This window comes from Pogona vitticeps, chromosome 1 (genome assembly GCF_051106095.1).
Source record: "Pogona vitticeps strain Pit_001003342236 chromosome 1, PviZW2.1, whole genome shotgun sequence".
NCBI lineage: Eukaryota > Metazoa > Chordata > Lepidosauria > Squamata > Agamidae > Pogona > Pogona vitticeps.
This window is the reverse complement of record NC_135783.1, coordinates 119,766,545-119,781,446: the sequence shown is the minus strand read 5'-3', so window position 1 is coordinate 119,781,446 and position 14,902 is coordinate 119,766,545. Positions and strand designations below refer to the sequence as shown.

Below are 14,902 nucleotides of genomic sequence, written 5' to 3'. Positions count from 1 at the left end.
ACAAAGCCACTCAACTCTGGTGTGATTAATTATGTTTAAGCACTAAAGAAGCAAAGTGAGGACTCTTTCATTAGTGGCAAGTAGCCCCTTCAGGTTCCATTATTTCCCTTAGGCCAGCCTAATTGAAGCAAAGAATTTTAGGCATTGTTTTATTAAAATGTTAATAATGATTCCCCATCTATGAAGACTAGAAAGGAAATTGATTATTGGATACAGAATGTTAGCATGTGTTTTGGAAGATCTTTTGAAATGTTAATAAACACATACTTAGATTATTCCAGCTCAGGTTTAAGTTGAGTTAGCAGCCTCATTCCTGCTGTGGAAATTTGTATGCATTTCCATGTATACTGGATGCATTTTTGTGTGTGCATTTTACAATCATGGGCAATCATATTTTCAAGCATATGTCCTTTCTGAACAATTCTGTTTTGTCTAGAAAATCACATAATGGACGTAAAGCTGAATGGACTTCTGATTACAAATTGTGTCCCATGTTTACTTCTATGAGGCATGAACTGGGTAATCGCACATGAAAATATACACCCAATGGAATTGTCCTCAATCTCTAGCTTTTATATATTTTCATTTGGGCGAAGAACTCATTGAAACTTTGAAACAAATTCCAGCTTCTACATTACCGTAGCACATGCAGATTATGTCAACTCACATCAAAATTTGCTAAGCTACGATTCCTCAATTATCCCTGCTTACAGCACACAGGGAAACACTTTTCATTGTTTTTACTTTCAGCCTGGGAAAGAAAGCAAATAATCTGACCCCTTCCCCTTTTTCAAGCCATTCAGTTAATACCTATGTCATTATATTAAGTCTTATCTGACGTCAGTGAATGCTGCTGACTGAGGCTCATTTCACACTTCATTTACAGGCAAACGTGGACTTGCCACTGAGTGTTCATTTAGCACAGTCTGCAATTAATCACATCTCTCTGACCAGTGTAGTAATACATCAACATGCATTTGCCACCATTCACTTTGCAATTATTTCATGTATACTTAAAACATTGTAGGCACACAGCATGGAAAACTACTCAAAAGAAAAATGAATGCAAGGCCATGCTGAAGGCATCTGCAATATAACTGTGTAGTTGTAGGATGGTGCCCTGTGTCCTAGAGCATCATCCTACCACCACTCGGTTATGGATGACATCAGCGTGGCATCATATTTATTCCCCATAAAATAAGATCCCAAGCTTTTCCAAGATATACAAGTAAGTCGATGTTTTGCATCCAATTTTATAAGTTGTTGCACAGACCCACTGAACATGGTGGGGCTTATGTTTATTTTATTTATTCACTTAAAATATTTGCACCCCACCTTTCTCCTTGAAAAGGACCTAAAGTGGTTTATAACAATGAAAGATAATATTTAAAGGTGAAAACAATGAGTATATAACTGTGGTTAACATCATTCAAAAGTGGTGCCTCACTAGATGATTACCTCGCAAAACGGTATATTTGCTAGACGATGAGTTTTTGCGATCGCTATAGTGCTTCGCAAAATGGTGTTTTCTATGGGTGATATTTGCTGGACGATGTTTCAGTCCATGCTTCGCAAGACAGGGTTTTTTGGGACCGTTTTTTCGCAAGATGACGATTTTGACAGCTAGGTCCGCAACTCACAAAAAGGGGGTTTTCGGGACCTTTTTTCACAAGACAGCGATTTTGACAGCTGATCCACACTTCACAAAACAGTTTATGGGTGATTTTCACGAGACAACAATTTTCCCCATTGGAATGCATTAAATGGATTTCAATGCATTCCAATGGGGAAACCGCATTTTGCAAGACGATGTTTTCTCAAAACAGCAATTTTCGCCAAACAAATTAACATAGTCTTGCGGGGCACCACTGTATCTTAAAATTATGAACAATGAATAAGAAGGCATATTACTTCATTAACAGGCAATATTAAGGCAAAGATAAATAAATATACAAATTTTTTTTTTAAAAAAAAAGAAAAAATGCCACTCTGAGAAATGGAAAACACAGAAATGAAGAACACAAGTAGTAGACTTATGGCTGCAAGTGGAATACAGATCTTTTTTTCATACCGTGTTAAAGCTGAGCATGCAGAAGGGCTTGCCTTGTGAAATATCAATGGAGAGCCCCTCAAATCCATATACTTTTAATGTGAGAACAAATGCCTGTCTTACCTGTGAAATCTTTATCACACTGACATCTATATGTGTTTGGAGACACGTCGGTGCAGTTGCCATTCTGGCAGCTGTGTGGCTGGCATTGACCAATTATTTCTGAACAGTTTTTCCCTGGGAAGGAAAAAGAAAGAAACAAGAAAGGAGAAAACAGAGAAATGAATGGAAGGGGGTGTTTTTTAAAAAATGAGTAAGAATGAATAGGCAGATGATGAGCATTACTTTGAGTAAGCAAGTAAGTATTTGTAATGCCTCTTCAGCACATTATCTGAATCAGTATGGCTGCTATCGTATTCAGAGGTGTGTTCATGCAGGGGCAATTTATAGCCAAAAAAACCAGCAGGAAGAGTGCATTCTAATTTTGCTTTTGAGGTTTTCCCCTCCATTTGTACTGTGGGTCATCTATGCACTGTTTCACTTTTCCCGCATGGCCAAGTGATTGACTTAAGTGAAGTGTATAGATAGCATTTTATTTGTGCTAGCCATAGGCCTCAGCAAGATAAATTTTAAATTTACAAAGATATGAAATCAACATATTAAAATCAAGATAATAAATGCATATACATCAGATACATACAGTATGTGTGTGCCAAAATTGGACAAGTAGATCTATAAAAGATTCTTGTTTTAAAATCATAATTGGCCTAATTTTAATTGCTGCTGCTAAAAATTTAGCTGACTATACCCTCACCTAATTATCTTGGTCTGCAAGGAGTAATCAGATGAACAACCTGGTTTCTTAGCTAACAAGGGGCAAATTAGCTCTTTGCACATCTCTCTATAAAAAGAACAAAGCAACAGCACATGGGCAAACATTTCAACCCATTCACCACATGAGCATGTGTGATTTTGCAATGGGATTTCTTTGAAACAACCCTCGAGTAGTGCTGAAGGCATGATGTTAAGTTGTGCACATGAAAAGGTCCTTCTGTATTTCGGAGCTGTTAGCACATGCAGATATTGTGATATTGTTTCTGGATGACTTATCATGGAGCACCTAGGAAATGATTTATTGGTGGCAAAGACATTATTTTGATGTTCAGTATCGTATATTGCTGCTCTAATAAATTTCTCGCCTAGCTGTACCCAGTGGTCAATAAGAGATCAGGTGACAATCCAAAACTATGAAATTTGGATTTGAAACCTTTCATCCATGTACTCTCATGAGAGTCCTCCATAACAAGGGAGAGCAGACAGGAGGAAACTAGATTGAGATTTAACCAGAAATTAAATGTCCTGAGCCAGGCCTGTGTATCCACTGAGGGAAGGCCACTTTCCAACCTCAGAGAGGCATTTGGAATCTAGCCATGTACAGCAAATATTTGCTTGAGAAACTGCTCAATTTCTAATGATTTTAAATTTGTATTGGCCCAGATTGGAATCCCATACAGCATCTGAGCTAGTAGGTTGGCTCTGTAAACTGCCAGTGCTGCTGGTATGAAATTGTGGCCTTGAGTGTAGAAAAAACTGTCTCAGAATGTTTATAGTGTGTGTGTGTGTGTGTGTGTGTGTGTGTGTGTGTGTGTGTGTGTGTGTGTGTGTGTGTGTGTGTGTGTGTGTGTGTGTGTGCACGTGCGCGTGCGTGTGTATGAAGTGTATTTATGTATGTATGTATGTGTGTGTATGTATATGTATATGCATATATCTCTATCTAAAAACAATACATACTGTAAAGCTTATCCTACAAGCCTTCTTGTATAATATACATTTCGTTCAGCAATATCTTCTCCTTATGATTCATTTTAGTCATTTACTTTCTATTTATTACGGAGTTTTTGTTTTCCACCATTCATAGAATAAGTTTCAGCTTTCATAGTAAATTGATTTTTCTTGCCCTTTTAGTCTTTTTGTTAGTCTGTCCATTTCTGCACACTCTAATTTTTTTTTTTTTTTGATAATCAATTCATCTTTTGGCGGGTCTCCCTCTTTCCATACCTGTGCCCATGCTAATCTAGCTGCTGTCAGGACATGTGATATTATATAATAGCTTTGCTTGTTTATATTATTTGGTATCAATCCCAATAAGAAAATGCCTGGTTTAAATTGCATTTCTTGCTTAGTCATTTGCTTAGTCCATGCAACATAATCTTGTTGAGCTGTCGTTCCTGATTCTGAAAGATCATGCCTAGATATTTGAAGACTCTAACCTGTTTGATAGGTCACCCATCCAAGTCTGAAATGTTTTGGAAATACCATTACTTTTTTCTTGCTGTAATTCACTTCTAAGCGTTCCTTCTGGCGGTAGTTGGGAAATGCCCTGAATTGTCTTCTCAAACCCACTTTGGTTTGAGATAGTAGTACTGCATCATCTGTGTATAGCAGAACTGAAATGGATTTAGTTGTCAGTTTAGAGGCATGAAACACTGGATATGTCAAATGCTTGACAATATTGTTCACATATAAACTGAACAAGACTGGAGATAAAACACAATCTTGCTTAACTCCGCTTGTGGATGACATGGGATCTGTTAAATGCCCATTTATGGTACAGTGTACCCTCAACCAGGTTTTATTTGTAAAGACATTTACTTAGAAAGATAAGTCTTTTGTCTATACTTCTGGAGGCTAATTTTTCCCATAGATGTACATGAGATATAGAATCAAATGCTACCTTAAAATCAATATATGGTGCATACAACATGCCCCCCTTTAAAAAACATACTTATCAATAAAGTAGGCTAACACAAAGTGCTGATCTAGATTAGAGCACCTCTGAATGAATCCTGCTTGCTCTACTGCCATATTTTCATCTTGGATCTAATCATTAGTTTGTTACAGAAATGTTTAGCATAGAACTTATTACACACAATAAGTTGATTGGCTGATAATTGGCAGGATCAGTTTTATCTCCTTTTTTATATATTGGAACTATTACACATGTACCCCAACTCTCAGGTAGCAATCCTGTTTGATCAAAGAATGAGAATAAGACTGGCAGCAAAGGGGCCCATCAGGTAACGGTAGATTTTATAAGTTCTGGGCACAAAAGGTCCATTCCTGGTGCTTTGTTGTTTCTCAGTTGGAGGTTAAGACTTTCAACCTCATTTACTGAAACTGGTGGCTAATTAGTGAGATTTTTGCATTGTTTGGGTATCCTGGGGATTATCAAAGAATGATGCCTTACAGTGCTGCATCTATTCATTGGGACCAATAATACATTTTGGGGTTGAGCTTTGAAAGCCCATGTAATAATAATGAATATAGCCTTAGTATATAAAGATTCAAGGTGTTCTACATAGTTATCAATAGTAGCCTAGATGTTATTTAGTATATATTGTACTAATAATGCTCACTCAGATGGCAGCCGTAAGCTTTAGAACCTGATAAATAAATATATAAATGTGAACTGTGGGATATTGTTGATATCAATTAGAAATCCAGGTTACAGGGTCACAGTTATAACAGTGGTTAGGGTTTTTATCCATTCTTGCTGTAGTATGGGTTACTTCTAGAAGCCCCCGTGCTTCCCTTGGCAGAAATGTTACTTTCCTAAATCGAGCATCTCACTTCTACTTCACTGTATCATGGTTCACCAAATAATAATAATAATAATAATAATAATAATAATAATAATAATAATAATAATAATAATAAAAGACATGCAGTTTTTTGTTTATTTAATTTTTTTGTCCTAGCATTTCATCCAGTACTGGCCAGGATAAAAAGACATACACAATTCCTGACAAACAGTTGAACTCTAGAGAAACCATTGATACCTGTTCAGGTGACCCTGCCACAGTATCATTCCATGCACAAGTCACCCCACCCATAATTTCTGCACTGTAAGGCTATGTGTCGGTGGAATCTACCAAGACATGAAGTGGATGATTAAAAAGTCCCAGCCTGGTGCTGGAAGGGTAACCACATTGGTTTAAGATGGAAAGGTCGCATCAGATGAGCCATGGAGGACAGATAGCAGTCATGACACCACTGTGAAGATGATGCAAATAGGGCAATGCCAAAGCATATCAGTTGCAGAAAAGCTTTCATTGCTAATGATAAGCAGAATGAAACTTCCAGTTGCCATGCATTGTGTGCAATGGGGATTGGTTCTCACCAACATGACTTGCTGGTGAGTGTCCCCTTAAGCAGATGGCTAGCTACTTTTGGAAACAGAACTTGGTGCTAAGGGAATCTCAGTTTCATCCAGGAAGGGAATTCTTAAAGGAAGATGTCTGAAATGTTTAGAAGGCAAATGTTCTAAATTCAGGGGGAAAACAACCTTCAAATTACTTGAATGGAAGGCACTTTCTAATATTTATTTTTCAGCTTGATTTAACAGCTGCCTGGAAAGGCAGACAGTTTTAGGATGAATTCTGCTTAAACATGCTGCTTACTGGAAATTACCAATCATAAATTGCTTGTGCTTTTACAGCATATGGGACTAAATACCGTATAATTATGCTTGTGATTTGAATTGTTGCTATACTGTTATTCACACTTGAACAATTCTTTTCAGGGAAAAAAATTTAACACTATGAGGGCCTTTGTTCTCTCATTCACACCTGTAAGCTGCATCGCCAACCCAGCATCTAATGTTTTAATCGCGCCACTTTCTTTTTTTGCTCCATGTCATTTGCTTAGGCCTTCCCCATAATGCAAGTACGGTCTATTAAATAGCTGGCATTGTGTGCGACCCAGCTGGTTCTCAAAATTCTTAGTGCAGCTCTTACTGAAGTGAATGAGAATCCTTCTCTGAGCTTTTAAACAAAGCTGGGTCAAGCCCAGCACTCATTCAGAGTTCATTTGAAACAGACACTTAGAGAATCCATACAGTGCCTGCCTACATGTTTTCGATTCATTTCTAAATAAATCCTATGTCGCACTTTTCAAAAGGTGCATGCGGTTCTAATTGTACTGGAGTTATTTACAAAGTATGTTGTTAATCATCTTGCTTCAATTTATACTAGCAAGGAGTAAAGCAGATGTGGCTTTCTTTGTTTGACATGGTATAGTTTTCTTTTACTAATAGCTGAAATGGTGCAGTGTGGATGGAAAGTATGATTAGGATAGTATCACTGGAGTGCGAGCACTTAACCCTTTGCCTTGCCATAGTTCCAGTCATAACTGGCTCTCTTCACCTGCTTTCACAGCGTGAGATAATCTTTCACTACTGGAAGGGGTGGCCAAATTGTGATCTTGACTGAGGTAGGGGAAGGAGGATCAAAGTCACAGAATCACAGAATCATAGAATAGTGGAGCTGGAAAGTTCCTATAAGACCATTGATCCCAACCCACTGCTCAATGCAGGAATTCAAATCAAAGCAGATCTGACAGATGGTTGTCCTATTTTCTCTTGAATGCTTCCAATGTTAGAGCATTCACCACCAACAATTGGTTCCATTGTTGTACTGCTCTAACAGTTAAGAAGCTTTTCCTGATATTCAGCCTAAATCTGTCTTCCTATATCTTGAGCTCATTATTATGTATCCCACACTCTGGGATGATTGAGAACATATCCTGCCCCTCCTCTGTATGACAACCTTTCAAGCATTTGAAACATGCTATCTCTCCTCAGTCTTCTTTTCTAAAGGCTAAACATGCCTTGAGCCTTTCTAACATCTTCCCCCCTCATGTTGGCTACTGACTCTTTGGAAAATATCATGCACACAAGGCCAACGTGTGTGACAAATATAATCTCTTGCATGATCCCAAAATACATTTACTCCTACCTGCAAACAATGGGGGGCATATACATCTGTAGGGCTCATTGTCATGTTCTCCTTCTTTGCCTTTGCCAATGCAGGAGGCATTGTTGTAGCAGGGTTTTCGGACACACACATCATAGTCTTGGCAGAATTGTCCTGAAAAGGGCTGGTTACAGTGGCAATTATATACTTCATCCCAGATATGACTTAGACATTTGCCACGTCCAGAGCAAAAAGGGGCACTTGGGGACGACTGGCAAAGGTGTGGCTTGACTGTGACGTTCAGTCGAAGTCCTGACTTACATAAAAGCGGTCCTTGGGTTGGGACTTCTGCAAAGTAATGGGTACCAGTTCCAAGCCATTTGGGGTCCACCTGGTGCATCCCACTTAACCTGCAACCAAAGATCAGCTGCTTCTGAGGGACATCTGTCTGTTGAGGGCACTGAAGAAATCCTTCCGAGGAAACATTTGCCAAGTTCATCCCATGTGGCTGGAAAGATGGGTCAGAAATAATGAAGAGTGTGTCTCCCAACTGAAGCTGGAGAGGGCAAATCTGATGATAATGCAGAGGTACATTTTCTATGGCATTCGTTTCTGAATCGACATTCCAGCACTTGGTATAGAAGTCAGAGCAGATGTTTTGGGTCAGGGACCACTTCACCGTGTGCACTTTGGGTTGCATTTGCCATTCTGAGGTTGTGTTCCTTTTGCAAAATGTCTGACAATTGACAATGCAGCCCTGAATGGAAAGTATTATCACTACAATGACTGTCTTCAGCTTCATTGTTTCTTAGACTACCAAGCTGACTCCATTGTGATTTCAAGATAGAATTGTTTCCTTCAAAGTGTGTGAAGTGTGTTGTCCTGTTAGTAGCATCTCTATTTTCAAAGTTGCTGCTCCGTTCCCTAGGAAAAATAGACAGATTTCTTAACATTTAGAAAAAGAAAACATATCCCAACCTTATTTATTTATGTATTTATTTATTTTATTTATATCCCACCTATCTAGTCAATTAAGACCACTCTAGGCGGCTTTATGTTTTGGAAAAATAGCACTCATGCTGGTAAAGTTCTTCTTGCCCTTGGCATTTGGAGCAGCCCTTTTCGGTTTTTCCTGAAATATTATTCTTTTTGTTGCGTGCTCTCTCTTGTTCCTGAGCATTCTCTGAAAAGCAGGCAAGTGAGCCTGTGTAGAGACTCTTTTTCCACTTTCTTCCTTCTGACTATAACCATAGACAGAAATTGTGAGTAAAGGTATCTGTTCTACTTTAAACATGCTTTTAGCAGCAGGAATAGGCTTGCCACAAATGTCAGAGGTGGGAAGAAGTTTACCAATCAAATTGATAGCAAAGAACAACCACTGTAGACTAAAATATCAGGCAAAATCTAAAGAAACAAAACAAAACAAAGACAAAGACATGTGGCACCTTAAAGACTATTATCTTTTGATGTGAGCTTTCATGGATCACATCCACTTTTTCAGACATATGGAATAAAATGAAATACAAAAAACCTTCAAAACCTTCATTGGATTTAAGGGTCTTTGGTGTGTGGTTACATATCACATACAATAATTTATGACCTAAGTTTGGTGTTAAATTCTATTAAAAACAATCCCACAGTAACAGTAGAAAACTTAGTAATACTCAATGTTGGTACATGTGAGTTTGTGTGTGTGTGTGTGTGTGTGTGTTTTCTGTAAGAAACAACTACATTTTATGTGCAAGCAGATGAAAGAGGTGAGGCTGAGCTCATCTGTCAACATTTCTATGGGTATTTTCCCCCTTGCCTTATAGTCTATTAACTAATGGAACAACCAAAGAGTTTCTGAGAAAAATTACACATATGATTTGACAAAATAGCAGGCTGCTGCAAGAGACTAACTCAGACCAGCCGAATTTCCAAGTCAATATTTAATTTTAAACACTCTTAGAAGGACCATATACCCATGCAATGAACATAATATGGGCATTTAAATTAAATACACAATAATCCTCAATGTAAATGGAGAGCCCAGGAAAGAGAGCTGCTTTGTGTTAATTGCTTCTCTCACACACTGTCCTGGGATGCCTATGAGGGACCCAGAAAACTGTTGTGTGCTGTTCTTGTAACCAACTGCTGTGTTGCCACTGTGATGCCTGCTTCTGAGCAATTTCTATGATAATGTATTTCCCCTCTGTGGTCCCAGTGTTATCACTTGTTTTGCTGATTGCGTTATTCCATTCAGAAACACATTATATTATTAAACAATACTTAGCAATGCACATTAGATTTGCCTTCTGCTGCTTCTGTTGCCTTTGCTTTCAAGCTGAACATCTAAGCAGCCCACGTGGGTGTCTGCTGTACTCCGTGCAAATCTGCTCTGATTTCTGAATAAGATATGGTGCCTCTCATGTGCCAAAGAAAAAGAAGAAGCTGTGTGTTTTCCAACCCATCATGTACTTCACAAGAGAACAAAGAACAGCTTTTTGCTGTAAGTTCGCATCTGGGGTACTCATCAGACAACCACATTTTCTTTTTCCTGTCGAGACAGGAATCAGAAGCAACAGAGCAACTAGTAGGAAGAACAGAATAAGGAACATCCTGGCAGCAAGAATGTCACATGTTGTATCTGTGGAAAAAAGCCTGGTTAATCATGAGTCAAGTCACTACTGCCTTAGCTCTGTCCTAGCATAAGTACCTGCAGTTTGCCTAGGGCTAAGTCCCATTCCACCCTCATGCTCTTTCCCTTCTCTGCCTCAACTCTTTTCCTTTTATGTGTCTCTTGTTCTCCCTCCATCCTGGATTTAGCCTGAGTTAGAAACCCCTTAGTCACCCCACTCACTTTTTATTCTTGCCTGGACTAAAGAAGTGCTCCAGCTACCCATTTCCTCCCTCTTCCCCCCCTCAATCCTGTCTCATCCTCTCCCATCTTTGTTGGTTTTCTTCTCACTGGTCTTTCTTTCCTTCCACCACAATGCTGATTCAGCCTTTTTCTCTTCTGATATTCCTCCTCACCCTTATCTGACAGCAGGAGTTTCTCCTGATTCTCTCTCAGGCTTTTACGTTCTTCTTCTGCAACTCCAGAGAGCCACATTTATATATTTCATCATTATGCAAATCACACAGTGTGGCATGAAAGGATCAATCCTTCATTTGCTTATTCCCCACCCAGAGTCCCTTCTTCGAGAGCGGCTTTATGGGCAGGTGAGAAAGAGTTGGATTTCCTCAGATCATTTCCATGTAATCTAGGGGGTGAACAAATTGTGAGCCAAGGTGTTCCGTGCATCTTCATGACTTCACACAGCATGATGGTTTTAACAGGAGAAGCAGATATTAAACAAGTAGAGTTAATCTAAAATGGAAACAATCCACATGGTTTGAGATCCTGCTAGAATTGTCAGAATCAACATTTGTGAAGTTTGCAACAGACAACACCTTCCAAAAAAAGTGTCAAACATATATTTCAGAGCAAGTTATGTTCTGATCCAGATAGAGATAGCATGTTCAAGGTGCATTGAGAGTGTGCAAGCAAGTTGATCATCATCATAATTTCAATAATATTTGCAAGAGCTCATTTTAAAGTTGGGGAAGAGTTGAGAACAAAGAGACTGAACAGCACTCTGAAAGCACATCAGTCCATTCAGCCAAATGGACTACAATAACAATGGTCACTATCATCCATATCAAAATAAAGAAAATTTCCAGAGAACTGTAGCATGCCCCATGAACACAGAATAAAATCAGGTCAGTCAGAAGAAGCGTTTGCAGGAGAGGGGGGACATATTGAAGAATCAAGCAATATATACTAGCTACAGCCCCATTGCCATGAAACATGTCTAAAACTACCCAGCTGCACTTAATCTTGCTCAGCCTCATGGCTAAACCTCATCTGCCAATCAGAAACAATTGTTACTTGATTTTGGATTAGGGCTACTGTATGAGTTCTGGAACTAACACCTTTAAAATAAATGCTATACTCCAAATTAACTAATGCCTTTCCAGCATGTAAATATTCACTTGTCTTACTCCTACAGGTGGAGGATGAGGATCTACAACAATCTTCTTCTAATCGTCATAATCATCTTAACAGTGCAGAGCTGGAAGGGACCCTATGGATCATGGAATCCAACCCTTGTCAAGGAGGCACAATGGGGGAATTGAACTCCCAACCTCTGGCTCCATAACCAGAGACCTAAACCACTGAGCTATCCAACATAAGGACAATGAAGAATTTCCTGAAGCTCTTGGTACAGTTCTTGAACATACTTTTAGTGCAAAATTGCCTGTTTCCCCACAAAATGACACAATTCAATCACTTGTGAACACTGTGAATTAGGAGAATAATTCAAACTGGGAGGATTGTTGCTTTTTTCGAGAATTAGTTTGAGAATGTTTGGAACTTTCTTAATAATCTCTCTGTCTGTCTGTCTGTCTGTCTGTCTGTCTGTCTGTCTCTCTGTGTGTGTGTGTGTGTGTGTGTGTGTGTGTGTGTGAGAGAGAGAGAGAGAGAGAGAGCATGTGCATGTGTGTGTGCATACCATTGGCAGATGTGATTTATTTCAAAGGGAAAGGACATTAGAGACATTTTGCACAATATCAGAAATTTTCAGAGGAGGTGAAGAGTTCTTTATCTTACTCTTGGCTGGGGGAAAGGAATCTTGCAGGGCTTGACAAGTGGCTCTCAAATGCAGTGAGTATTCTTTCTTCCAACAGCTGGTTTCTATTTTCACACATGGACCTGACAATCCATTGACACTGAATGAAGGATGTGGAGAAGGTTAATAAATTCTTTGTTGAATGAGCTCCTGGTCATAAAAAAGAAAAGAAAAAAAGATGCACCCCCACTTCCTTAAATGCACTCACAACTAAGCAACGTCCATGATCGTCCTGTAAAATTGACATTATTTTCACGACAGCACTATTTGCAAGGTTTTGCTTAAATTGTGCAAAAAGACTCACACTCTTCCCCTTCTCTTGTTGGGAATGCTACAACATTCCTTTCCATGCTGTGGGCCACCTTTGGCATTAAGTGACTTCTTTTTTTCTTTTTAAACAGTATTTCCTACTGCAGCCCTATACATGTCTCCTCAGAAGTAAGGAGGTACATGAGGGAGATGGATATAAAAGAGATTGCACCCTAAAAGACAAAGAGACTCTGAAAATGGCCTGGCTAATACTGAAGAATTGGAGCACCTTTGCCAACTTATCCCGGAATAACCACGCGAGACCAGGTATATGGGTTAAACATGGGCCACACTTTATTAATATTCATTCGTATTCCATGAACATGCTAATCCTCTGAGGAAAAAGGGGGGTCCTGGTGTAGTGCGGATTCAAATTCTCATTGGGTAATAGTTTGGCTCTTGCCCAGCTGCGAGGCTGGGCTCAGGCCTCAGTTATTCCCTTCGTTATCAACATGGAATAACTGACGGTCTCCGAATTTCCCCGGACCCCTTTGTTCTCTCTGTACCTTTCGCGGGTCCGGTAGCGTCCCCAGCGCATCTTTACCTTCCAGCACCACGGTTGCCTACCCGGGCATGCTACTGGTCCAGATGCGCTGGAATTTGTTGCCACTACCCCATAAAACAATATACAGTACCTTTGAATCCGCACTACCCGCCCTGTGTGACCAAATGCTACCACCTTCGTTAGGCCAACGCTCCTAGTCCAGTGTGGGATAGGCGAAAAATCCCCACCTCCATTGGCCAATTGGGTGGCGGGTCAAAAATTCCTATCCGGCCCCCAATAGGGCGACCAGCTAATCTCACACTAGTAAATAGGGCGGGCGGGTGGGTTGCCAGTTCAGCAATGGCTGCTGAAGAACAAAGGGGGGGACCCCCTTTAAATGCCCTCTGACCTGTCCAGCCCCTTAGCCGTCCTTGCATCTGGCCACCTGACGTCACGCGTTAATCCGGGCAAGTTGCCAAAGCCCCGCCACGATGATTGGATCTCTCTGGTCCCTCTATCGGCGTGACCATTCAGACTGATTTATTTCAGCCCAAGCTTTCATACATTACAATCCACTTTTTCAGACACAGAAATGCCATCTGTGTCAGAAAGAGATTGTAATTCATGAAAGCGCACATTGAAATAAATCTATAAGTCTTAAAAACACCACTATTCCTTGCTTGCTTTTGTTGTTGTTGAAAGAGATTAAAGGTATGACTACACAGATATTTGTCTTGCTGTTTGGTCTGCTGTGGAAATGGATTGATTTGTCCTCTTGCTCAGGGGTCTCCAAACTTTCAGTATGAGGGCCACATCATATATTTTAAACATTTTCGAGGGCCGAGGGGAAAAAACACATCCCTCTCAGGGTCTGTATCTTTTCCCCATCCCATCACCACCCAATAAGAAGCATCCTTTTAAGCCAGAGAGAGAGAGAGATGCCTGGGGAAGAGCAAGAGCTTTGTTGTTTCCCTGTGGCGGATATGCTGAGAGTAAGTGTGTGCATTAGGGCAGGGGATGAGCGGGAGACCAATCCTGTTGCTAGGCGCTGTTAGGGAAGGCGGGGGTGGGGTGGGAAAGGTCCTAGATGCACTACCATCCATTCTAGGCAGCCATGGACCCCCAGAATACTGGACCGGGCTGGATAAAAAGGTAAGAGACCCCTACTCTTGCCAATGACCAGACAACATAAGCATCAGTGCGAACTAGCCCATCTCTAGAGCATTCGTACCCACACCTTTCTAGATCCTTGTCAGAAGTTACTGTTTTTAAGGCCTGGGTAGGGCTACTCCATTTTTGGTTCATTTCCCTCACATGTGATTGCTGAGATTCAATCAAAATGGAGCTCTTCCACTTCCACAAAAGGTCTCTTCCACTTTCCCTTTCCCAATATTACTAAGTGGCTTGTGAAGATACTGTTGCTACTGTGCAGTACTGGGTGATTAAAAACTTATTTTGCTTCTCTGTGGAGGGAGAAAGGAAGGAAGCAACAAAAATTTTTAAAGCTGATCAGGACAGTGCTGATGCAGTATGCATTTCATATTTTTTTTGATGAAAGCTTTCTCCCAGAAAGAGGAGGAGGAGGTATGAGAGGACAAAGGGAAGGATTTTGTTTGTTTGTTTTCTATGTGAGGTGGACCAAATAGGGTTG

At 40.0% G+C, this 14,902-nt stretch overlaps 1 protein-coding gene across 1 annotated transcript in view; it reads right to left on the bottom strand.

The window, feature by feature from the left end:
* The window catches only part of LOC144586977 (protein eyes shut homolog), a 15,826-nt gene extending 2,171 nt beyond the window's left edge, over positions 1–13,655 (bottom strand). The window contains exons 1-2 of the mRNA XM_078386193.1: positions 7,846–13,655; positions 1–2,287 (exon numbers count right to left, since the gene is read on the bottom strand). The exon at positions 1–2,287 is cut by the window's left edge and continues 2,171 nt beyond it. Of these exons, the coding sequence (XP_078242319.1) occupies positions 2,130–2,287; positions 7,846–8,605 (918 nt within the window). The 5' untranslated portion in view covers positions 8,606–13,655 and the 3' untranslated portion in view covers positions 1–2,129. The remainder of the gene's footprint in view (positions 2,288–7,845) is intronic.
* Positions 13,656–14,902: the final 1,247 nt, after the last annotated feature.